The sequence below is a fragment of the Macaca thibetana genome, chromosome 7, assembly GCF_024542745.1.
Source record: "Macaca thibetana thibetana isolate TM-01 chromosome 7, ASM2454274v1, whole genome shotgun sequence".
Classification (NCBI taxonomy): domain Eukaryota; kingdom Metazoa; phylum Chordata; class Mammalia; order Primates; family Cercopithecidae; genus Macaca; species Macaca thibetana.
Genome location: NC_065584.1, coordinates 40,851,603 through 40,879,100, shown reverse-complemented (window position 1 = coordinate 40,879,100; position 27,498 = coordinate 40,851,603). Strand labels below are relative to the sequence as shown.

The 27,498-nt window shown below is 33.7% G+C and overlaps 1 protein-coding gene across 20 annotated transcripts in view; it reads left to right on the top strand.

Annotated features, from left to right (window-relative positions):
• The window catches only part of GPHN (gephyrin), a 736,147-nt gene that overhangs the window by 363,281 nt on the left and 345,368 nt on the right, over positions 1 to 27,498 (top strand). For 11 of the 20 annotated variants that reach the window (XM_050797031.1, XM_050797029.1, XM_050797022.1 and 8 more), the window contains exon 5: positions 14,585 to 14,623. The exons of the other annotated variants lie outside the window; for them this stretch is intronic. In XM_050797031.1, the coding sequence (XP_050652988.1) occupies positions 14,585 to 14,623 (39 nt within the window). The remainder of the gene's footprint in view (positions 1 to 14,584; positions 14,624 to 27,498) is intronic. 20 annotated transcript variants of the gene reach the window in all.

The window sequence follows — 27,498 nt, the reverse complement described above, 5'->3', positions numbered from 1 at the left end:
TGGGAGGGGAGTGTATTTTTTGTTTAAGGAAGCCATAAACCACAGTTGTCACCTCAGAGCCATACATAAAATTACATTACCAATTGTGACAGTTTCCTTTACGTCCCCAAACCCCCAACCAAATGTGTTTCTTGGATCAATTTCAACTTAATATTTACTATGTCTTTCTATTTCAAATCAGTACACTATTGTATCTATTACCTTATTAACATACCACAAGGTACTTTTGCTCTGCATCTATTAAATAATTACTGGCCTTCTTATAATAGTACAATGGTTTTCAAACTTTATCCTGCATCAAAATCAACTAGAGGACTTATTAAAACACAAATTGCTTGACCCCCCACCCCTAGAGTTTCTGATTCAGTAAAGCTGCAATGGGTCTTGAGAATCTGTATTTCTAACAAGGCCCCAGGTGATGTAGATGTTGTTGTTGGACCATAGACCATACTTTCAGACTTTGAGAACTGCTGCTCTACTATATGAAAATGCAATTTTAAGAAGTATTGTTTTTCTATTCCTCTATATAAAAACCATGGTACATAAACTTTTGATATTATTATAATTAGGGTTTTAAATAAAATAGTTTTGGCTTTTAAAACAATCAAAATCAAGCTGTGTTGAGAGGTTAACTTCAACTGCATAAATGAAGTCATCCTTACACAATTTATTTAGCTTCTGGCTTCTATAGTTAATGGTTCTTTGGCCAAGTTTTACATTTCTTTTATGCTATGACTAACTGAAAAAGTACAATTGGGAAGGAAGCCATCTCCTGCAGGGGTGTGCTTATCTTTTGTTTCTTTGTAAGAACATTGACTACTTACGTTAAGATATGGATTTTTGGAGTTTGGGTGCTGTCTTAAGTGTTTTAGTAAATCACTTTGGATTTACATATGCCTATTTTTTGTGTGATGGTTTGATATTTTCATATTTTTCCATAACAGAAAAATAGAAAAAATTTCACCAGAAAATTCATTCATAACCAAATAACAGTATTATTTTTAATTCCTTGGATAATTCATTGTGGGGAAATAATTTACATCACAAAATGTTTTATATCCTATGAGGCTTCCAGTTAATACAAAATGCTAGGCTGAAAATTCAAACCTTTGAATTTTGGCTCTGCTACTTATCAACAAGGTGACCATAGATGGAGTGTTTTTACTGACACTTCTGATGCTATTTGGGTTTTTTTACTCGAACCAGCCAATTCTTCAACTTCAACAGATATCAGATGTCCTTCTTTTTATTTCAAGTAAGTTGTGACACTACCTACCAGGAATTAGTACTAGACTCCGCAGATTTAAGGGCTCAGTCCACAAGATTGCCTTCACGTCACATGCCAGTGGCAAGTACCAGATCCCCAGGCTACTCAAAATTCTGTCCTACTTGACTACAAAGTCCGCTGGTTCCCATAACCCCCCATTTTCAGATTCACTAATTTGCTAGAATAGGTCCAAAAACTCCTGGAAACACTTTACTTATGCTTACCAGTTTACTATGAAGGATACAATTTAGGAATAGCCAAATGCAAGAGATGCACAGGGCAAGGTATAGGGGCAAGGAGGTTCCACCCCCTCTCAGTATTTAGCACCCCTCCAGCACCTTGATGAGTTCATCACTCTGGAAGCTCTCTGAATCCCATTGTTCAAGAGATTTTATAGAGCCCAATCTCCAACCCCACCCCTCAGTGGGTGGAACTGAAAATTCCAATGTTCTAACAACTTAGACTTTCCAATGACCAGACCAGCCCCATCCTGAGGCTATCTAGGCAGGCACCCTAAGTAATCTCATTAGCATAAACTCAGGTGTGATCTGAAGAGGTTTGGGCCTGGCACAGGGGCTCATGCCTGTAATCCCAGCACTTTGAGAGGCCCAGGCGGGTGGATCAGTTGAGGCCAGGAGTTCAAGACAAGCCTGGCCAACAAAGTGGAGACCACGTCTTTACTAAAAATACAAAGAATTAGCCAGGTGTGGTGGCACACGCCTGTAATCCCAGCTACTCGGGTAGCTGAGGCATGAGAATCACTTGAACCTGAGAGTAGAGGTTGTGGCGAGCAGAGGTCACACCATTGCACTCCAGCCTGGGTGACAGAGAGAGATCCTGTCTCAAAAAAAACAGGGAGGCAGGAGGGGGGTGCAAAGGGTTTGTTAGGAATAACAAAAGGCACCCTTTACTCCTATCACTCAGGAAATTCCCAAGGGTTTTATGAGTTCTATAGTAAGTCAGGAATCAAGAACAAAGACCAAATGTATTTTTCTCCTATACCTCTATTGAGACTAGTCATTTAACCACTCTGTGCCTTAGTTTTCTATAAAGCAAGGGAAATAAAAGCACCTATTTACCAAGGTGGCTGTGACTGTTCAATGAGAACTATTCCTGGTATTTTATGTAAGAGTTAATTTATAAGAGTCAAGTTTTTTTATTTGTTGCGATGTAACTTTTGTAACCACCAAATGGACACATTTGATAGTTTTTCTTTTTTGTATGTAATACCAAATAGACAACTATAGCCTTTTACTTGATTTAAGGTATGTCCATGAAATCTTTAGAATCTTGTTAACTTATTTCTTAATTTTGATAGGGTAAGCTTCATATTTGATCTCTTCCATCTCTATATTATATAAATCACAAATCTTAAATTTCTGCTGTTCTAGTATCTGAGTTTTTTTTCTTTTCTTTTTTGGTACTACTAGTTGACAAGTGTCTGTTTCCATGGTATTGTATATTTCATTATTCAGAAATTGAGCAGTATTTTATTCTTAAAGTTTTTCAGTTATTTGAAAACTATTGAGGTGCTCTTATATTCATATATACCTATAGCAGCTACATAGGTAAAATTACATTAGGGGTTTCTTAAATGGATTTAAAATATACATAAATATGTCTTCTCTAATACCTGTTTTTGAAAAGAAGCAATTTACCTGATTGTGAATAACTTGATCTTTAATAGGTTCACTTCATATTTTATATGTATATATACATACATATGATATGAATATGGCAAAAGTTTGTAGCACTCATGGGCTATTAAATAATACCAATAAAATAAATAATAAATAAGCAAACATAAAATCAATATAGGCCCACTAAAAAGTAATTCTACTAATTTCCCTTTTACTTTACACCCTAGAGTAGTTGCAGTTCTTATAATATCTAACATATAATATTGACGTATCAGATAGGAATTTAGAAGTATAATTCTGTACCTGAATTATATAGTAGTTTGTCTGTTTTGATAGTTGGATCTAAAGAGAAGAAGCTGTTTCTAGACACATTTACCTATATTATATACGTCAGGATTGCAAATATATTTTAATGAGGTCAGAAGTTATTGGTAGAAAGCATAAATACTAATTTGATAAAAGTAAAACAATGTAAAACTTCTCCCTTAAAAATCCTAATGTTTTATAGTCAATAATTGTCAGTAATTACCTTAATCTGTAAAGCACAAAGGAAAATTGTTTGTGGGATGTGTGTGTTGTAAGAAAAAAAAATGAAGGATGAAAATGATGAATATGATGAATGAAAAAAAAAATCCAAAGATTTTGTCAATGGGTATGAACTCTAGATAAAATGAAAAATTTAATCAACAGATTTCCCTCTCGGTCTATTAAAAATGAGAATAGAATATCAAGTATAGTAAAGTTTATCTTCTTTATTACATATTTTATAGGAATAGGGCTATCAGAATTGATTTTCCTAAATTATGAATTTAATATTTTTAGGCCCTGCGTCATAGAATATGGTTCATCTGATACTTGCATGCCTTCTAGCCTTCTGCCTGCCTGTAAATATGAGATGCTATCAAAACTTACATATAAAATCATGACAGTTCTCACTCATCAACTTTTTAGAATTTTGTTTTGATAATAAAAAATGGTTTTTAATAATAGATTGCTTGCTTTTTTTCCTTTTATTTTTTTTTTTTGAGACAGAGTCTCACTCTGTCACCTAGGCTGGAGTGCAGTGGCATGATCTCAGCTCACTGCAACCGCCACCTTCCAGATTCAAGCAATTCTCGTGCCTCAGCCTCCTGAGTAGCTGGAATTACAGACGTGCACCACCAAGCCCAGCTAATATTTATATTTTTAGTAGAGACAGGGTTTCACCACTTTGGCCAGGATGGTCTCAAACTGCTGACCTCAAGTGATCTGCCCACTTGAGCCTCCCCAAGTGCCGAGATTACAGGCATGAACCACCGTGGCTGGCCAGATTGCATTTTTTTCTGATTTGATAAAGGTTGGATAATTCATTGTCACTAGTGAAATATTCGTAATTATAAAGTTCCACAGATCGTAAAACTCATTTCTATACAAGTATTATCCCTTTATGTCCCATTATTACTTCAAAGCAATGTATGTCCAAAAAAGGTATTATTATATAAAGGATCTTTTATCATTCTTAAAAAACAAAAGTTTAGTTATAGACATATGAGCAAGGTGAAGTGAGGGCCCTTTAGACATAAATGCATAAATTCTAGAAGAGCTAAAAGATTAAGAAATATTAACAAAAGAATATCTCTATGCTTATTTTAAAAGTGTTTGATAATATAGTAAATTAGAAAATGTTAAACTGTTAAATATTTAAAAGGCACAAAATAACTTTCAGTACTTTTAGAGCACTAAGCTGTATTGAATTAAGGGTTGTATGCTAATACATTATTTTGATCATAGGTAAAAGAGTTAAATAAAAGCCTAGCATACATGTATGTCTCGTCCACTTGCTCATTTGTGAAGCTTTTGTTTTTAATCCTCAATATGTGTTCAGTGCCATGCTTGGTACTGAAGTTAAAAAATGGGTGAGACTTTCACAGGAGTAAGCAATGTGGCCCACAAGCCAAATCCAGCCTGTCACCTTTTTTTGCATGTCCAGGAAGCTAAGAATAGATTTTACATTTTTAAATGGGTGAAAAAATCAAAAGGAGAGTAATATTTGTGAGGTGAAAAATTATTTGGAATTTGAATTTTAGGGTCTATAAATGAAGATTTATTAGAACAAAGCTACACTTATTTATGTATTGTCTATGGCTAAAATAGCAGAGTTGAGAAGTTGTAAACAAGATCATATAGCCTATAAAGCCTGACATATTTATCATCTGATGCTTTGCAGAAAAGCCTGTCCACCCCTGGCCTGTTGGATGACAACAAGTCATCTTTACTCACATTTTTTTATTTTCTGACTTTTACCTTTGGTTCTTTAGTAATCCGAATAATGTTAGGTTTCCTTCCTTATATTTTTAATTTTAGGTGGAGCAAAGAAAAAATGCTTTTCTGCCATATTGAAGTGTATTGCCCCATTGTCTCAACAGACAATACAGCATAACAAAAATAAAATATCCCTTATTCTAAGTAATATATAGAATTCTGCACTTTAAAAATTAATAAAATGAATTTGTTATACATTAAGTAAAATCTCACTCTTAAAAATAATTTTAAACTGACAAAAAATAGTTTTAAACTGACATTCTTAGAAATGCCTCATAACAAAAGTATGCTGATATAATTGATGATTATGAAATAATCAAACAAAAGAAGAAATAGCAAAAATACCAGGAAACTATAAATTTGACATAAGGAATATTTATTTAAAAGGGTTCTTATACCAGGTGCGGTGGCTCAAGCCTGTAATCCCAGCACTTTGGGAGGCCGAGACGGGCGGATCACGAGGTCAGGAGATCGACACCATCCTGGCTAACACGGTGAAACCCCGTCTCTACTAAAAAATACAAAAAACTAGCCGGGCGAGGTGACGGACGCCTGTAGTCCCAGCTACTCGGGAGGCTGAGGCGGGAGAGTGGCGTGAACCCGGGAGGCGGAGCTTGCAGTGAGCTGAGATCCGGCCACTGCACTCCAGCCTGGGCGACAGAGCGAGACTCCGCCTCAAAAAAAAAAAGGGGGGGGGGTTCTTATAACTGTTTCATTATGGAAGTGAAGAGGCATCAGACAAAGTGACCAATGCTGAAAGAGGGAAAATACTACAAAATGGTACCAAAGAAACCTGACCTAGGAAAAGACTCTGAATTTTAGAAGGTGTATTCTGTTTATAGGCTACTTTTAGGTTTCTTTGGGGCAGATAAATATCTAAGCTTTTCTACAAACTTTTTTCACTTAGGTTATTAGATTTTTTTCATGAAAATGTCAGTTTTCTAATACAAATTAAAGAGAGTTATAAAAATTGTTTTATAAACAATTTATTGAAATGTATGTGTGTCATAATTTTGAGTGTTTGTTACTATAAGACAAGTATTATTTTATGCAGTCATTAGTCATTTTTCTTTCTTATATTGTAATGCTTCAAAAATAAGAACACTGTATAAGCACTGGGAAGAAGAAAAGATTGACCTAAGTTACTAACAACATGTTAATGATTTTCAGTTTGTTACTCCTGTGAAAGATAGTGAGAATTTACATTTAATAACTCACCTAAAAGTTAATATTGGCCATTTTAACAATCAGAAAACACTCTCCTACAGAAGCATAGCAAAAAACACCATATTTAATCATTTGTTTTTGATAGAAAATTTGATTTTGTTTTGAGTAAAATAAAATACCTGTTATACATGGTAAGGCTAAAATTAATCATATTGAACTAGGATTTTGACTATCTTAAAATTGTTCTATGCAAATAGGAAAATTAATATTAAATTGCTTACAAAGCAGAATACTAGAAACCCTTATACCTAAAGTATTTAAAACTGAATTTAATAAAATGTTCCATTCCTCTATGGTCAGATTTGATGGTTATATTTGATCCCATTTTAAGGAGCTCATCGTAATTTTATGAAATAGGTCCCATGTCATATCTTCGTATAAACATGTTGGCATGCAATATGGTATAGTGGAAAAGGCTTACACTACAGAGTCAGATTCCTAAATTTGAATATTAGTGCTACTACTTACTAACTATGAAACTTAAGGCAAGTTGACCTGTTCAAATCTGTTTTCTCATCTGCTAAATTAGCTGATGCCTACCTACCTCTCAAAATTGTTGATTCTAATAATAAACATAGTCAATAATAAAAACTAACACATATAGCAATTACTATGTGCAAGGAACTCTTTTAAGCATATGTTAACTCATTTATTCTTCAAAACAACCATACAAGGCTAGGTGTGGTGGCTCATGCCTATAATCCCAGCCCTTTGGTAGGCCGAGGCGGTGGATCACTTGAGGTCAGGATTTTGAGACCAGCCTGGCCGACATGGTGAAACTCGTGTCTACTAAAATACAAAAAAATTAGCCAGGCATGTTGTTGCGTGCCTGTGGTCCCAGCTACTCAGGAGGCCGAATCACGAGAATTACTTGAACCCAGGAGGCGGAAGTTGCAGTGAGCAAAGATGGGGCCACCTGGGTGACAGAGTGAGATGCTGTCTTAAAAAATAAATAAATAAATAAATAAATAATATATGTATAAGGCAGGTACTATTTATTGTTAGCTCTGCCTTAAAGATGCAGAAACTGTGACACAGATTGATTCATTGACTTGCCCAAGATTTTTCAAGTAGTAAATGGCAATAAATGTGTGTAAAAGGATCTAACATAATGCCTTTAATCTTTGTAGATGCTCAGTATTCATTCTTTTTCTTCCTCATTTAATTAACAGTACTACCTATTATCTCTAATTAGATATGGTAGCCCCAAATACTTTTGCTACTAACCATTGTGTTTCTAATAGCTATTGTTAACTACAAACATAACTGGTGGATATGTCTTAAAAATAAGGACTTGTCTTGAAACAGCCAGATATGTGAAAAAATAGCTTTTTAGCAATAGCCCACTGTATATCTGGGGTTTATAATTATTTTTATATTGTCCACTGAAAGCAGAATTTTTTTTTTCAGATCATAGGCACACTTAGTACCTTCCTGTTTGGTAAGAACAGCATTCATTGTCTTTGTTCAATGTAACAAATATTTATGAAGCACCTTGGGCTTTATCGAACCTAAAGCTGAAGTACATATACTCCTAAAATAGTCACATGACAATCCAAGACAGTATAAACCTGGTACCAGAAATATTCAGCCAATTCAGGCAAAAAGATTTATTCAAAGAGAAAGATTAAAAGTGAACTTGAGTAATCAGTGAAATTTTTATAAAATTTAAGCTAAAATTGAGTGGGATTCAGGTTTTGAAAGAGGAAGACATTATGGTAGGAGTAAAGAAGAAGGAAAATGTTGAGCAAGGCACAGAGAAATACAAACATAAAATCTTTTTGGCTAAAACAGAGAATTCACTTTACATAGAAGGATGGATACACTAGACCTACATTATTTTATTTCTTTCAGACTGGCTAGGGAGGGACCAAATATAGAAATGAGAGATTTACTGTATTAGTCTGTTCTCACATCGCTAATAAAGACATACCCAAGACTGGATAATTTGTAAAAGAAAGAGGCTTAATTGACTCACAGTTCAGCAGGGTGTGGTAGGCCTTAGGAAACTTACAGTCATGGTGGAAGTTGAAGCAAACACGTCCTTCTTCACATGGTGGCAGCAAGTAGAAGTGCAGAGCCACAGGGGAAAAGGCCCCTTATAAAACCATCAGATCTCAAGAGAACTCACTATCATGAGAACCATGAGAAAAGTATGAGGGTAACTGCCCCATGATTAAATTATTAATACCTCCCGCTGAGTCCCTCCCATTACACATAGGGATTATGGGAATTACAATTCAAGACCAGATTTGGGTGGGGACACAGCCAAACCATATCACTGTCCTTATTCAAAGATTCCTTGGAAACCAGAACTCATAAGTCTACTATCAGTCAGTATAGACAGTAAAATCATGCTTTCAGGACTTTCTTAGACACTTTTTTGGATCAGCATTTATTCAAATGCATATGAATACATTCCTCAGTAGGACTAACTTTATTCTTTTTGGAGTTTGTTTTTATGCCCTGGTTAAAAAAAAAAAAAAAAAGTTTTGATTTAATCTGCGAACATAGTAACTATCTATTTATTTATCAAATTTAAATTACTGAAAGGCACCAAATTCCAATTGTGTTTATTTGTTGTTTGGAAACCTTTTCAATCAATATTTCCCTTAGAATCAAGAATCAAGACAATCAAGGAATATGTTATCATAGATTTTGTCAGTGCTATATCTCTAGTTAGCTTAGCATTTGTATAAAATTACAAACTTTATAATAGTAGAGAAATCATAGTATCTCAGAATTTGAAGAGAACAAAGACCATCATGTTCAAAGCCCTAGCATGCCCTTTCCATCATTCCAGCCTGAACATTTCAATCATCACTTCTTCTATCGAAGAGTTCATTATTTAGACAACTCTAGTTGTTTGAAAGTCTAAATATATCAAACTGAAATCTGTCACCTTGTAATTTCTACCCACTTGTCCTAATTCTGCTCTTGGCTGTGCTCAAAAGAAGGTTAATTCCTCCTTTACATGACATTTCTGATATTTGAAAAGAAATGTTACGATTCTCCTTAAGTCTACTTACTTTTGGATCATTTTTGCATTTAATCTTTCCACCAGGCAGAGACTTGCCCAAAATATACATTCTCTATTTTTTATGCATGAAAAAATAAAAGCTCCATAGTAAAATGGTACCAGTATAAAAATTATAGGTACAAAATTAGACCATTTAGATAAATAATTAGAGCAATAATTGACTTTGCATTTAAGACTGTTAAGTTGAAAGGGTCCTATTCCACATAGTAGCACTAAAGAGGGAAGAGTACATTGTTCCTTGAGGTCAGAATTTTTGCAATTTTGAGAATAAGGCAAAAACAAAAATTTCCTATGTGAAGAACTCACAAATAAAAATTAGATATTCAGTTTCCTTTAAATATATGTCCTAATTGTATACCTACTCTATGTCAGAATATGCACTCAGCTTTTATGGGGCCCTATGGATAAGAGAGATCATACGTTAAATAAACATATAAGCAAGTGTACATGCAAGTGATGGTAAGTTCTGTTTCTAATTACAGTTCTAACTAGAAAAATAGTGTTGCCCATAGAACCTTTTATGGAGTAGCATAACAGACTGGTTAAATCTGCTCCATAATGGGCATAGAAATAATAAAAGTAATATGGTGGTTAAGAGCACAGACTATTTGGGTTTGAATCTTAGATCCACCTGTTATTAGTGTGCAACCCCCATATAATTTACTTAACTTTAAAAACCTGTTTTCTTATGTGTAAAATGAAGATAGTAAGAGTACTTGCCTCATAGAGTAGTTATATTATGTAAATGATATAAGCAAGGCACTAAAAACAGTATTTCCTTGTGATATAAATCTTTGCTATTGTTATCTACAATATATTTAGAAAGAGCTTTAGCTTTAAAAATAAGTTAAGTGATGGTTGAATAAATACTATAAGAATTATTCTCTGTAAGAAAAAATCAAACAGGGTAGGACCTAAAGTACACAATAGTATAGTTGTGGAAAAGAGAAAAGAAATACCAAAGAGGACTTGTTAAATCCTTATTTTAGCTTGAATTTATCAGTAATAATATCTTGAAATCACCTTTCTAGTACACCCTTCCAAATCTACTCTTGTGAAATAAAAAGAGGCTAGCATACCAGAATACTTTGGTTTTGCAAAATGAGTGCTAAGAAATTAACAATTAAAATATAAATAAATATTTTGCAGATATATTAGTAAAATGCTAAAAGTATATTTATCTAGAGACATAGTCTAAGGAAGGGAGATTTCAGGATATTCCTTTCTTTACTACTCTCTGGAATCAGGAATATGGATTTCTATCTCTGTATATTAGGTGCCCATCTATGAAATGGACTTACTGTTGCTTTTCACATAAAATGTAGTAAGATGACAACAAATGAGTACTTTATATCTGTCAAGTGCTATGAACTTCTCAGAATAATATCACTGAATTAGAAGGGAAGAATATTCGTAACTTTGTTGTTACTGCCTGCCATAAAAGGCATCTGATAGGGATTCAGGCAACAAAGTAAACAATTTGAATTATTCTAATAATTTTACCACTATTGGAACTTGGAACTGCTACTAAAATATGAAGGACAAATGTCCACTGGAGGTAGTAACCATTTTAGATAGTTATTAATGGAACACAGATGAGAAGTAGCAGAAAGGATCCAAGTTCCTTCAAAAGATGCTGAAAAGAAAGAAGCAGTAAACCTCTCTTGTGTGTACAGTTTGAAGATGGTGGTTGTCAGTGTCACTGAATGAGCAAGACCAAAAGCCAAAGGCAACAGTGTGGAAGAAGCAGTCCATCATGCTGGAAGGACTAATTGATATACAAAGAAATAAAGTATACCTCTCTGTGAAGAATGAAGATAACATTATAGCCATGAGTGCCACTGGGATAATTTAAGTGTCTTCCCCCTCAGCTTCTTCACTCATTTCTATAAGTTGTATTGCAGCAAATAACATAATGTCCTTGCGTGGAATAATCCTCAGTCTAAACCTTTATGGAAAGAAAAGCTAGGTCAGTTTTGATTAGGAGGTGCTTCTGAATGCAGTTTTACAAAATTTTTTAAATACTCTTTTTTACAAAATGGAGGTATTTAAACCAGAGAGAATATAATTGTTAGTTTTGAATATTGTATAACTATAATGGAGTCTTATTATAATGTGTCAATTGTCTGCTATGATTCAAGATTACATTGTATAGGCAAACCCATTATAACGAGGTCACTTTAATAACCCCATTGATGGGATTCAAAAGAAATTCATATTATGCTAATTTCCAACTATTGTTAGGGTATGTATTTAGAAGTTTGGTTAATTGTGTGATACTTTGATATAAGTTCCCTTTATGGGCCCTATTTACTTCCTTTTTCATTCTCTCCCATTTTGCCATTTTTAAGACTTACTGGTATTGTACTTTGTCCCTTCAAGATGGGGCTGCTCTCTGGGGTAGATAGATGAATGAATATCACCCTCTTTAATAAATAATATTTAGAGGAATGAGAGGCTACTTGTATATAATATTGAAAGCAGGCCAGGTGCGGTGGCTCATACCTGTAATCCCAGCACTTTGGGAGGTCGAGGTGGGCAGATCACCGGAGGTCAGGAGTTTGAGACCAGCCTGGCCAACATGGTGAAACCTCATCTCCACTAAAAACAGAAAAATTAGCCAGGCATGATTACATGCCCCTGTAATCCCGTCTACTCAGGAGGCTGAGGGAGGGGAATCATTTGTACCCGGGAGGTGGAGATTGCAGTGAGCCAAGATCGCACCACTGCACTCCAGCCTGGGTAACAGAGCAAGACACTGTCTCAAAAATAAAATAAAAAATAAAATTAATAATAATAATAATATTGAAAGCAAATCCTAGTATAAGTATACATTCCCCCAAACATTTACTATGGGCAATAGTAGCAACAATATTAACAGTAAATTCTAGTGTATCATTGCTTAAAGTTTAGTTATTACTCTTTGCCTTCTAAATATAAAATACTATAGGACAGGGGTCAGCAAACTTATTTAAAAGGGCCAGATGGTAAATTTTTTAGATTTTGTAGGCATATGGTCTCTGTCAAAATTACCCAACACTGCCAGACCTGTAGCACAAAGGCAGCCACAGATGATATAAATAAATGAGCCTGGCTGTGTTCTAACAAAACTTTATTATGGGCACTGAATTTAGATTTCATATATTTCCATGTGTCATGAAATACTGTTCTTCTTTTGATTATCTCTTGAATCGTTAAAAAATACAAAGATCACTTGTAGATTGCAGGCCATACAAAAAAAAAAAAACGAAAACAGGAAATGGGCAGGATTTGGCCCTGGGGCTGTAGTTTGCCAACCCTGTTATAGAACATTCCTGTTCTATAGTGCACTAGCATCTGCTCTGTTAATCTAAAAGCTCATAGTATATGAGCTTTCAGAAGAATACTCTGAAAATTTGAGACTGAGAGAGGAAGCCCCATAAGAAGTTAATGCTTCATGGACTCAAATATGTACTTAAAGCCTACAAGATATAGGTATAGATATAGATATAGATATAGATATAGATATAGATATAGATATATACATGCCAGGCACTGTTTCAGATGTTGAGATAGAGCAATGAGCTAATAAGTCAAAAGTTCCTACCTTTATGGAATTTACATTTTAGTGAGAGGATACAAACTATTAAAAAAACAAGTAAACTGTATAGTACTGGAGATGGTAAGTGCTATGTGTAAAAATTAACCAGGGAGGGAGGATAGTAGCCCAGGCGGGAAAGAGGGTTATAATTTTAAATAGGGTCATCCATTAAGGAAGGCCTCATTGATAAGATGACGTTTGAACAAAGACCTTAAGGAGGAGAAAGAGGAAGCCATGGATCATCTGGAACCTGAATGCCACCCTTAGTGTAATAGAGTAGAGGCATGGCATGAACTGACATATTTTAATGTAGAAACAAGTTAGGAGACTATTAAAATAACCCAGGTGGAAAATGACAGTGGCTTAGACCAATGATAGAGGTGGAGGTAGTGAGAAGTAGATTATTGATATATTTTGAAGGGAGAGGTAAACAGATAGAATAAGATAAAGAGAGAAGTCAGGTATAAGACCTGACTTGGGAATTAGAAGGATGTAGTTTCCATTTAATGAAATGGAGAAGACTATGTGAAAAGTAGGTTTGAGGGGGAAGATCAAGAATTTTACTTTGGTTATGGAAATGTGAACTTCCTTTAGGTATTCAAGTGGAGATATTGAATTGCAATTAGATATTAGGTATATGAGGCTGAGCACAGTGGCTCACACCTGTAATCCCAGCACTTTGGGAGTTGAGGTGGGCGGATCACATGAGGTAAGGAGTTCAAGACCAGCCTAGACAACCAGGTGAAACTCTGTCTCTACTAAAAGAAAAGAAAAGAAAAAAGCCAGACATGGTGGTGCACGCCTGTAATCCCAGCTACTTAGGAGGCTGAGGCAGGAGAATTGCTTGAACCCAGGAGGCAGAGGTTTGCAGTGAGCTGAGATTGCGCCACTGTACTCCAGCCTGGGTGACAGAGTGAGACTCCTTCCCCCTGCCCCCCAAAAAAGTAGATATTAGGTATATGTATCTAGACTTCAGTAGGAAAATCTGGGCTAGAAATATTATTTTTGGAGTCATCAACATATAAATGGAATTAAAATCCATGACAATTGATGAGATCACCAAGATATTTACTGATATTACTATTTGTTGATTGACATTACTGCCCCTGATTGTTTCTCATACACTTTCAAAGAGGTAGGTAGTTTCTAGTAATCTGTCCCCTCTGCTCATTCACAAAGAGTGGAAGGGATCCCACTGAATTAGAAGCCCGACCTACACAGGAAGTACCATTAGTTGACCATCTTCCCATTTTGCCATGGTGTAAACATAAGAGTGAATTTTTCCAAGTACCTCCTTGCTGGAAACTCTTTGCATTGGAGGTAAGTGTGAAAGGGGAGGTTGTGGGGAATGATGGGGTGAGGGCTTCCTAAACCTTTCCCATAACTCAGAAATGGTTTCATTCTGAGGAAGGGAGAAGGTTCAGGCTGGTTCTTATTTCCCTGAACCAGTTCATATAGCCCTAAATTTGACCTGCTTTCCTCAAACTGGGAGTCAGAAATCCCTTTTCTCTTCTGTTTTTCTGCTGCAGAAATTCCCAACATTCCCATTTTGTGGGCTCCAGAAAGGGGTAAGCGAAGACTTCAATCCCAGCCAATCATTTTCAGATTAATAATTTTTAGTGTTTTGGTTTCTTTTATCATCATAAAAAATGCTTGGACCCATTTTTCACATCTGTTTAATTTCTTTGTGGATTGCTATGTATCTATGTTCTAGGGTCATTCTGTATCCCTGGGCAATAGAGTTCAGATCCATCTGCTATTTCCATTTGTGTGCTGTTCTCTTGTGGATTCTCATTTGCAGTTTATTGATTACTGTATCCTAGATGGAAGACACCCAGTTCAGGGGACTGCCTCACTCTCAATCTCATCTTTTCCTGAATGGTGTTTTATTCCTCTGCTGAAAGCTTGTTATTACCCTATACAACTGCTTCTGATGATCTGTCATTGTTTCTCTACCGTTCTGTCTTCCTGCTTGATTGCCTTTGGTTTTTGTCTCTCCTTTTTGCCTCACTTCACTCATCTGCTGAATGATTTGCATTCTTCACTCACTGGTACTTTGTCCATCAGCAAATGGCCTGGTACTGCCGTATCCATCTGCCATTTTAGCATTTTAGACTGCCCAGCATTATCTATCTGCTCCCCTACAATTCCCCTATACTATGGCCTAACAAGTGCTACGTCATCTGCCTGCCTGATCTTGCCCTGCCCAATCTATACCTGTAACACTGTAAGTAGGTGAGATTGTTTAGCATTTCTGCTATCATCTACACTTGCCTTGTGCCACTGAGTTAGACTGCTGACTGAGTTTGCTCGACTGTTGCCTCCTCTTCCTATTTGCTGCCTGTGGCTGCCCCATTAATTTATTTGAGACATTGCAATCATCTCCTATGTACTTGCAACTTGCTGTTTGGCCTGTGTTGCCTCCTTTATAGTTTGCTGCATTTAAAAAATCACTGGCATTGCTCCTCTGTTGTCTTGTAACCCTGATCATATTTTATTTCCAATAAAAGTTTTACCTACATATTGTCCTAACATCTTAGAAATAGGAAAATGCTTTGCTATTTAACAGCCCAGTCCAGTTTGCTCCTAAAGTGACTTTTTAAACTCACTACCACCTGTCCTTTCTGCTTTTTTGTACAACTCCACATTCTTCTCTTTACATAAGAATATATATTTTTAAAAATCATCATCTTTGCTTAAGTTTTCTTTTCACATCATATATTATGTACATTTATTTCTCATGTATGGGATCTTTCAATAATTTTCCATATACTAAAATTATTTCCTAATTTATTTTTCCTAAATTTTCCAGGGTTTTATAAGGACAAGTTACTCCTATTAATTTTATTCTTTTTAATAAGACCAGAAGATTTTTTTGCAACTTTAAAAGTATCATCTCTAAAAATAATAAATTTAATTATCTTATAATTCTTTGTAGTTCAGATTAAAGTAGCTTTCTGCTCTGCCCTATTTTTTCCTTTGAGAATATCATTTCTCAGCTTCCTCATAGTTTACGTAATACCAGTTCTTTAGAGATCCTTTAGATGTATTTATCTTCCTTCCTTTTAAACTCTTTTCTTGTATGTTGGGTAAACCTTTGAAATTGATATTTTCTCATTATTGTATTTGCAAAGTACTTGGCATCTAAAAATAACTTGCAACATAACATTATCTGCACTGTAAACCTTATAGTCTTAATAGCTTTTATCTAAATGAAAGCTCAAATACAAGAACCAAAGAATAATTTTGGTGAAATTTGCAAGAGTCTAAGGAGGAGATGTAAAGTGGAGTATGTATGTGTGCCGGCACATGTGTATATAGAGACTTGAAGTGTTTTATGTGTGTATCTACAACATCATTGTGCTCGAAGTGTGGAAAATGCTGAGTATCCATATTACACTTTATTTTTACAAAAAAATCTAAAGAGGTGATAGATTTAGGGATATGGAAAAAGTATGGATGGGTTTTTATTTTCTTTTAATAATATAGATAAAATTTGTCAGTGTGAAGAAAAGGATGCTCTAGGAAAGTTAAGAAAATCATTTCAGTAGCTTTTTAAAATTTTGATAAAATATAAACATAAAATTTACCATTTTAACCAATTTTAAGTGTAAAATTCAGTGATATTAGCACATTCACAGTTTTGTGCAACTATCACCACTGTTTCTAGAACTTTTTTTTATCATTCCACATAGAAACTCTGTACCCATTAAATAAAAATTCCCCATTCCTCTCTCCCCCAACCCCTGGTAAACTCTAATCTATTTTCTGTCTTTATAAATTTGCCTATTCTAGATACCTCATATAAGTGGAATCATACAAGTTTTATCTTTCAGTGTCGAGCTTATTTCACTTAGCAAAATGTTTTCAAGGTTCATTTATATTATATAATGTATTAGAATTTCATCCTTTTTTTACTCTAATTAATATTCCATTGTATGTATATACCACAACTTGTTTATCAGTTCACCTGTTGGTGGATACTGGGTTGTTTTCAGATTTTAACTTTTATAAATAATGCTCCTACAAACATTGGTGTGCAAGTATCTGTTTTTCTTTTGGTTATATAACTAGAAATGGATTCAATAGCATTTAATACTTTTGTCCACGAAAAAATTAAATTAATAGCAAAGAGATCAGGGAGAAACCACATAATTTATATGAAAGATTAATAAGTCCAAGATATATTAGGAAGAGAAGAAATTATAAACTTTTAGAAAGGCTACAGAAGGCCAAATGATAAAATTTAGAAGACTGTGTTCTATAAATAAAAGGGAGAATGAAGTTAAAATAACACAGATCTTGGATGATTGCAAGATAACAAAAATGATTCTGAAGAAAGTTAAATTTTAAAAAAATAACCAACTTAAGGACAGTATGATGGCACATCTTTGAAATGGAATAACGTGGGCTTTTATAGAGGAGAGAGGTAGGCATTTCAAAGGCAGAATTTAAATGAAGATGACTAAGATGAGAGAACCAGGTCATGTTTAGAGGAACCAGAAATGGGAACAGGAATTCATTTCAATCCAGAGATCCTTCATCCTGTATACTCAGCCTTCTACCACTCATAGACATTTTTCTAAAAAGATTCCTAGGCTCAAACCCGAGATTCCGATTCAGTAGGTTTGGAATTTGGTTTAGGTAATGTGCAAATACATGCCTGTGTGTGTGTGTGTATGCACGTGTGTCTCTGTGTGTGTTTTAATCCACTGATGAAACACTGTACTCTGTACCATAGTGTCCTAGACCTTATAAGAATTAAATAAGTTAAAGAGAATTGGCCCTTGTCTTCAAGCAGTTTAAAACTGCAGTAGTTAAAATAATGATGGACTTAGGAAAGGCTTTCAATCTGTTAGGTGATAAGTTCTCATTTGTTAATTCAACAATTTTAGGGTGGTGATTTTTATACTCTATCAACTGAGGTTCTTCATCTAAACTATCAAACACAGAAAATTGTTTGACTATCTTCTCAATTATCCTAAGGGTGGCACACCAGCTAGTACCATTCTATATGCGTGAGAGAGAAGTTAATTCACTAGATACAAAAATTCTCTCAGAACCTTTTAAGAAAGGTTGGGTAATCTGTAGTCTGCTAGGAATATGTGACACAAAGACATAAAACTTTGCTCTTAAGGGGCTCACATTCCAGGAGAGGGGAAAAGACATTTAACAAAAAATGCATTTCTAATATCAGCCGCACAATTTTCTTCTTTTCATCTAATGGACTGAGGGAAATGTTCAAAGTCAGAGTGGCTGTATATAAGGAAATCCTTTCACCTCTTCTAAGCATTATTGATTCAGGAAGAAGAATGTAATAAGAATGATAAATTCTGTATTACAGCTTTTCACAGCTGAAGGATGCTGGCAGTAACTTAAATGTCAATAGGAATCTCTTTAATTTTAAAGCCTAGAGCATTCAGTGGCAGGTTAGTGATTTCATTGATAGCTATTAGTAAGCAACAGTAACTAAAACCAAGTTTATTAGTTTCATAGTGAAGAGTAGAAAATGGCTATAGGTAAGTTGATAACTAATGTCCAATAGTCTGTTCTTGAACGTAATTGAAAGCACAGTGAGAGATTTTTGCCCCCGAAGTACAACTCTTATACCAATAATGAAAATGTTCAGGAATTTAATTTATTCTCACTATCAATTAAAACTCACTAAAATTCCTGGTGTCAGAAGGTTCAGTCATATTCATTAGTTTTTCTTATGGATTTAATTATTTCTGAACTATAAATTTATTTGTCCTCCCTGTACTGATGTGTGCATTTAAACTTGAGAGCAGTTAGCTTTCATTCCTATTACTGAGCACTTCACACTGATTCCTTTAGGATAAACTTTACTAACACATTTTTCCTTCTTCCTTCCAATTTCTTACCAAACTTTATTTTAACAGCACAGCTATGGGAAGGTCAAGATTGTCATGTCAACAGAAAAGCACTACAATAGAAATTACGACCAGATTAGCTTGTTTTCTTAGCAATAATGAACAATTTTAAAAGATTTTGCTTTGCCTGCATTCATTCTGAAAAACATTTCAAAACAGAAAAAGCAGATTATGCAGATATTTTAATAATGTGGAATAAAGGAAAATATAAGAGTAACATAATTTTATGAAACTCATTTTATTAATAATAAATATACTTTTTCTTGTCTTATGATCTCTGAACTATTTTATTTTGAGGAAACTGAATTTAAAATAGAGTGCTATAATGTATTTCCTTTGTGTGAAAGTTAATCTGAGAAGACAATACGTCTATCTCATTCTTACTAGGCTTTCAGTCCTTTATATCTAATAACAAGAAAATTATCTGAATTAGGCAACTACTGTCTAACAAATCATCTATTTTTTCTTTTACTTTTTTATTTTCTCCACTGAATGACAGCAGAATGTATTCAAGACCTTGCAAAGGATATGATTGAAGACGTAGCTTCCTTATATAAACATTTTGTGAAGGTATCCATAAAATGAAGTGAAACTTTTGTGAAGTTTCACTTTTTTGATTTTGAATATGGATAATAACAGTAGCAGGCACTAATAATCAGTCTCCTAGTTTCTCAATTTATTTTTCCCCCATTTGCCCTCCTACCATCAAATACTTCAATGTTGCTGGCAGAAGCTAACTCCTGGCACAAGAAGTCAGGTAGGTGAGAAAGAGATCACTGGGGGAAAGTAAATTGCCCCAGAAAGACAGACTTTTTGGTACAAAGATCCTTTATTCACACGTAACAGTCTTTAATTTTATGAACATCAAAATCAATACCTGAAAAGTTCACTAGTTAGATATTTGGAAGTTTTTAAAATACAAGACACCACGAGACTTTTTGTATTTGACTTAGAATGCTTTTTAGATTTCTTATAATATTTAGTAATTATGAAGAAATTTAGTGTTTTTTACTTATATCAGCAACATAAAAACTGCTCAAATTTGATTCCTTACATGTTCAGGAATCAATTTTTCTTTGGTTTATTCATAGCCATAGTAGTACATGTATATTTACTTTGCAATCAAAGGTAGTAATTGCCTTACAGAGATCTTAAGCAGAGGTCCTCAAAGAAAATACTATATCTCTTATAAGTTAAATTATTTCTCATCCAATGCTTTCTTATCAAAATTAAGATAGACTCTGTGAGAGGGATAAAATATGAAGTCTGTTTAGATATCCTGCTTCTCATGAAGGTTAGTAACTACATGGTAAGGCTAAAGACCATCTGTAAAAAGCTTCTCTTTTACCAAAAAGAAAACTGGTTTTCAAATTTCCATACTTTCCAGTTAGTGTTAAAATATTAGGAGCACACCATTTTGCATATTATATGTGTTCAACCACAGCATAAAATGACCTTTTTATTGTGAAATGGGTATTCAAACCATATTTTAATAGAAAAATATATGGTCATTTAGGAAAAGGAAAAGATGACGTTCATCTTTTTAATAATAGAGTTTTAAAATAACTCTTTTTTTACTGAACATGGAAATAATATGTGTTTTTTGCAAAAAAAAAAAAGAATTTGGTGAAAATATAGCAAAGTAAAATGAAGTTAATAAAAACACTAATAATCTGAATCCACAATTATTATCTAAGACTAATTCATTAATTTGTCCAACTGGGAGCACATCATATATACTGGTTTATAGCTTGGTTTTCTTAGTAATATCATCCCAATTATTATAATAATTACTAAAATGTATAGTACACTTACTGTATGCCATGTATTTTTATAAGTACTTTGTATATCTACAATATTTATTTGTATATTTAATCTACACAACAAGCCTAAAGAATAGGTAGGCTTATTGATAAGAAAATTACATTTAGAAAGATTAAATGATTGAATAAATTGACCTAGATATAGCAAAAGATGATAGAACTAGAATTTGAACTAGGTAGTCTTTACTCCAGATCCCTTGCTCTTAGCCACTCTCCTTTTCAGATAATGTAATCTTTTTCTTCATTTAATAACTGTTCTACAAAAAACTGGGATTTGTCAATCACTGGAAAATATTAAAAACCTATGAATAATTTAATTTCGCTATCATTAAACATTTAGGTTATTTCCTATTTTCTATCATATTCTCTTTGTATAAATTATTATGTATACTTCTGATGATCACTTTAGAAATATTTCCATAAAATAGAATAACTCACTCAAAATTGTGAAGTCTCATATTACATATCACTAAATGACCCTCTTAGAATATGTACAAATTTATGTATTTGTACTATCAGTTTATGAGATTGTATTTCCATTAATCATTATTAATCTTACGAATCTGGTAGGTGAAAAATTATGTTTTTATTGGCATGTTGTAGAATATTAATTTTTAATCTTACCAATCTGGTAGATGAAAACTTGTATTTTTATTGGCATTTATAGAACAGTTAGATTAAACACTGTTCTTGAATTTATTCAGTTTTGTTTCTCCTTTTATATACTGCCTCAGTTTTTTGTTTTGTTTTGTTTTTGGCTCAGTAGCTGTTCTTAAATACTGATTCTAACCACAAAGAGGACTGTAAAGAATTGGTTGTCAAGAAAAAATTTTGGTAAGGTCAAATTTATGTTTTGGCTGTATCATTTTGACACATAAACCATTCATTTTCTCATTTCTCAAACTCCAGTGACATACTAGTACTCAATTATTTTATCACTCATGCTCTTAACAACACAGATCAAGCCAAAAACTATATCCTGAATCAAAGGCATGAAGTTAATAAAATACAACCACATTTCTTTCTAATAAGTTAGTTTTTCCCTTTGTGAGATTTTTTTCATAGCTGATGCATGATAGTTTATATTCTAGCTATCCTTTTCTTATGTAATGTTCACTGTTAAATAATTTACAGATAGAAACTTATTGAACTTCAGTAATTTAGAACTAATGGTCTATTCATAGATATAAGCCCTGGAAAATAATGTATAATTAGGACATTTAATACACTGAGCTACTATTAGCAGTCATTTTTAAAAATACCAAATATAAACTTTTACACAATTATTTTGCTTGGCAAACTCATTTTTCTATATAGGAATTCCAAAGGAGACCTTATTCTAGTGTGCAATTAATATGAATTATATCTGATTATCTAGATACTGAAACCATTTTATAAACTTCTCTGACATGTAGAGCTCAACTTCCTCTTAAGTGTTCAAGAGAACCTATTTTTTTTTTAGTTGCTTATAATACGCAAACCATTTCAGAACCCAGAGTTTTTTGGTAAGTGAATTAACATGTGGTTTGTATTTTTACATGGAAACTATATGTATAAATGGTTTTCAACCAGGATAAATTTTGGTGCCCCAGGGGACATTTGCAATGCCTGGTGACATTTTTGGTTGTTACAGTTGGAGGGTACCTAGTGATATCGGGTGAGTAGAGCCCAGGGATACTGCTAAACATCCTGTAGTGCATGGGACAGTCCCTACAACAAAGAATTATCTGACACAAAATGTTAATGCAGAGATTGGAAAAACCCTCATGACATAATATCATTGAGTACGCACTAACTGCCAGGTTGTGCTGGAGGCTGCGGGTACATGGGTAGAAAGTTATGATCTTACCGGTTAAGAAAGTTACATTTCATTGTGAAACAGAAAGATCTAGATTTTTTAAATGATAATTTAAATGATAATGAGATTTTAAAAATGATATTATATTAACATATAATAATGTTATATAATTGTTATGTTAATATAATAACATTTTGTTATAAGAATATGTAATTATTGTGCTGTAGTAATTTTATGTGTGATAAGTATATGACATATTTAGGAACAAAAATTCTACCTGAGGGACTTACTTAGTTTTGGGAAACTTTCAAAGAAGTGACAAGTGATATTGGCACTGTGTTTGTTGTTGTTGTTATTCCTTACCTTTTATTTAATTAAAAAAAAAAAACACAAATAGTGTAGTTACAGCATAATGGATTTTCAAAAGCTGAACATATCCACATAACCATCCAGATCAATAAACCAGAATATTATCAGTGTCCCAGCAAACAGCCCTGTTCCCCCTTATAGTCACAGCTCAATCCTCAAGTGTAACTACAACTTTGACTTTTAGCACTATAGATTACTTTTTTTTTTCAAAGACAGGATCTCCCTCTGTCACCCAGGCTGGAGTTAGAATTACTTTTGTGTTTTTCAGAACTTTGTATAAGTGGAACCATATAATATGTAATCTTTTGTGTCTAGATTCTTTTGTTTAGTGTCATTTATGTAAAATTGATTCATAATATTTCATGTTGTTCATTCTCATAACTATATTGTATAATACAGTTATATTTATTAACTCATTCTACTGTAAAGGCACAATGGCTGAAACCATAAGTTGACCAATAGGTCAGTTTGACTGCAGAATTAGTTTTGAGGGATTGGCAAGAGACAGCTAGGGAAAATAGGTAGGATCAGATGATGGAAGATACCTTTGTCATATTAAAGGCATTTGGATTTTTTTTTCTAGTAGGAAATGAGATTTTTCAAAAGATATTAATCAAGAGTAAAATATAATGAGACTTGCATTTTAGAAAGATCATTTTGACAGCAAAATAGAATGGCTTGAGTGGGAGCAAGCTTAGCTATAACACCAATCAGGAAGTCATTGGAATAGTTCAGATAAAAGATGCTGAGAACCTAAATGTAGACAGTGCAGGTGAGGATAGAAAGGGACATATGATTTTCTCTGGATAGAATTCATAGCACTTTTGGAATAACTGAGAATAAGGGTTGCAAAGACTAGTTTTCTGAGCCAACCTTCAAAGCTTACTAAAATGTTAAAATGTGTTACTAAAATGCAAAATGTATACAATAAAGAAAAATAATAGAATTTAATGTTAGAATTTCAAGTTGAATTCAAAATAATTTTCAAATGTATCTTTAATGTTTGAACTTACAGAAAAACAGATATCATTTGCTAAGAATACGTAAACTAATAAAAATCTTTACAGAGAATCTGAAGGAAACTTGATAACGGTCTAGACTAAAGGTTAATAATACTGGCCACTTGTTTGTTTTCATTTCAATTTTTAAAGTATGGCTTTCTTTTTTGTTGTTTCAGGATTTCACTCGTGGCACATTTTGCCACTATTAAGGTAGTTTTCAGTTAAGGAGGGAAAAAAGTTGTGTGTGTGTGTGCGTGCATGTGCGCGCGTTCGTCTGCGCACACATTGACATGCTAAATGCAGAAGTTGAGAGAAGAAAGGAAAAGGGGAGTTAAAATATTACATATGGATGAAAAGGAAGAACATTTTTTAAGTAGAATGAACTTAGTTCCCTGTTATTATTTCTGGGTGGGGAAATTGCTCTCTCTTTTTATTTTGTTTGTGCATGCATCCTAAGGAGAATAAAGGCAGTAAGTCAGAAAGTTCCCCCATAGTCACTAGGTGATAGCTTCATTTCAAAGATGTATCGTTTTCTGTCTGAGACAGTAGTCAAGCTAGTTGTCTCTTTATGACCTACAGAATGACAGCAATTAGCTTCTGATAAAAAGAACAGTGCCTATCAATGTTTTCGAAGATGAAGAATTCTGACATAAAAAAAAAATTAGTGAACTCTCATTCGATAGTAATTGCACCTGTTGTCTATTCACTAAATCAAATATATAACGCTTTTTAAAATTATGATCAATTCTGAAAGACTTTTAGATGAATTTGTATCTTATTATAACATCTATATTCATCAAAAGCTCTAATACACATAAATGAGAGTAATTTATTCATTGTATAATCAGTGCTTTTTGCATTAATTGGAGAAAGGCTTCTAATTGCTCTGATACACTTCAGGGTCTGTCCTCCACAAACGAAGAACCACAGACACTTGATTTTTTTGTTTGTTTCTGTTGCATTTGGGGAGCAACTGTATTAGGTCCAAATTTCAGAAAATTCTAAATTTTATGCTTTTAATTAATGAATTTATTGTAGATTTTTAAAAATCAAGTAAAGGGTAATCTTAATGCCAATTTACTTTGAAAATGTCAGATTTTGAAAACAACAGAGTAAAGTAACACTGAGTAAAGCACATCTGCATTTTTCATTTTTAGGAAGAAATATGGATTCCTTTTCTTGTCACATTTATTACTTAAAAAAAATAAAGTATGCCTGTTAATCTTCAACACAGATTCAAAGATGAGAATACTATGTATTAGTCTGTTATGCTGCTAAAAAGAGACATACCTGAGACTAGGTAACTTATAAAGGAAAGATGTTTGACACACAGTTCCACATGGCTGGGGAGACCTCACAATCGTGGCTGAAGACGAATAAGGAGCCACGTCATACGCGGCAGCAGGCAAGAGAGCTTGTGCAGGGGAACTCCAATTTATAAAACCATCAGATCTCGTGAGACTTATTCACAACCACAGGAACCAATGGGGGAAGCACCCCCATGATTCAATTATCTCCACCTGGTCCCGCCCAGGGCATCAAAAATTTAAAGAATGAAGGAGCTACCTTGCTTTGTATTTGCTTCTACTTTTTTTCATCAGTTTTATCAAAAACAGATTTTGGCACTATATTTTTACGTCCATAATTTGAGTTTTTACTCAAGGATCCTTGAGAGTATTAAAAGCATGGCAATTAGCTAGAAGCAAGAGTTCTTTTTCTATTTTGCCATTAGTTTATCTGTCATGTTCATTGTCATTTTATCACCAAATGAAGTCCTAAAATCAACAACTGAGAAACTTTTAAAAGTACTTTGATATCATCTGGTATTCAATCAAGAAAATATTGAGACTTTACTAGTTTTAAGTGAGAAATAATTAAAATGTATTAGTTGCAGCAAAGATTGAGTCCCTTAATCCAAATATTTGTTAAAATCAAAGAACAATATAACCTGTCTAATCATTGCAAATCATTCTTATCTAAATGTTGCCATCACAGGAGTAGCCAGATATTATTAGTGTAATCTTCAGTCTCAATACCTTTCAGTCATGAGTCCAGTAACTTAAACCTCATTTCAAGTTCACATCCCTTTTATCCTAAATAATGGAAAAATGTCTTTTCTGTCTAAGCTATTAACTGCATATGCCTGAATGGAAGATGACAGCAACTATAATATGAGACACCTATTTTCCCAATGAGAAGATCCATAAATGGGGGGATTATCCATCTTAAATGTACATACTTTTAGCAATTTAGATAAAATAGTGAAACACTTAGGTTCACTAATTTAAAACACAAATATAAATTTAAAGGCACATTGAAAATAGTGTATTATTTAGGACAACTGATTCTTTTTCATGGCAAGTTTTTGAAAGGTTTTATGCAAAGTCCCAACATATGCCATTAACATCAATGTCTTTATTACCATTGCCAGAGTCTAAGTAATTTAAAAGTTTTCCATGCCATATCATCCTTTCTTTAACAGCTTTATTGAGATATAAATCACATATCATACAATTCATTCATTGAAAGTATATAATTCAATGGTTTTTGGTATATTACATTTATTTTTTAATTTTGGCAAAATATATGTAGCACAAAACTTGCTATTTTAGCCTTTTTTTTTTTTTTTTTTTTTTTTTTTTTTTTGAGACATAGTCTCACTCTGTTGTCCAGACTGGAGCACAGTGGCAGGTTCTCAGCTCACTGCAACCTCCACACCCCAGATTCACCCTCCTGCCTCAGTATTCACCCTACCCTCCTGAGTAGCTGGGATTACAAGTACATGCCACTATGCCCAGCTAATTTTTGTATTATAAAAGAGATGGGGTTTCACCATGTTAGCCAAGCTGGCCTCAAACTCCTGACCTTAGGTGATCCGCCCGCCTCAGCCTCCCAAAGTGCTGAGATAACAGGCGTGAGCCACTGTGCCTGGCCCTACTTTAGCCATTTTTAAGTGTACAGTTCATTGGTATTAATTATATTCACAATGTTGTAGAATTATCACCACTACCTATTTTTAAAACTTTTTCATCACCCCAGAACCTCTGTAACCTTTAAGCAATAAATCCCCATTTCTTCCTTCCCATAATCCCTGGTAACCTTTAATCTACTTTCTATCTTTATAAATTTTCCTATTATAAATATTTCATGTAAGTACAACCACACAATAATTCTCCTTTTGTGTATGGCTTTTTAAATTTAGCCTAATGTCTTCTTAGTTCATGCATGTTGTAGTATATATCAGAACTTTATTCCTTTTTATGCCTGAATAGTATTCCATTGTATGTAATACCACAATTCATTTATCCATTCATCTTTTGATGGACACCTGGGTTGTTTTCATCTTTTGGCTATGGGGAGAGTGCTGTTGTGAACATTGGCAACCAAGTATATGTTCAAGTTCTTGCTTTCATTTCCCTTGGTTAAGAACTTGGGAATGGAAGTGCAGGATCATATGGTAATTCTGTGTTTCACATCTTAAGAAATTAAACTGTTTAAGAGTTTTATAGTTTTAGTTCTTATACTATAGATAAAGAACTATAGTTCTTTATACTGTAGATC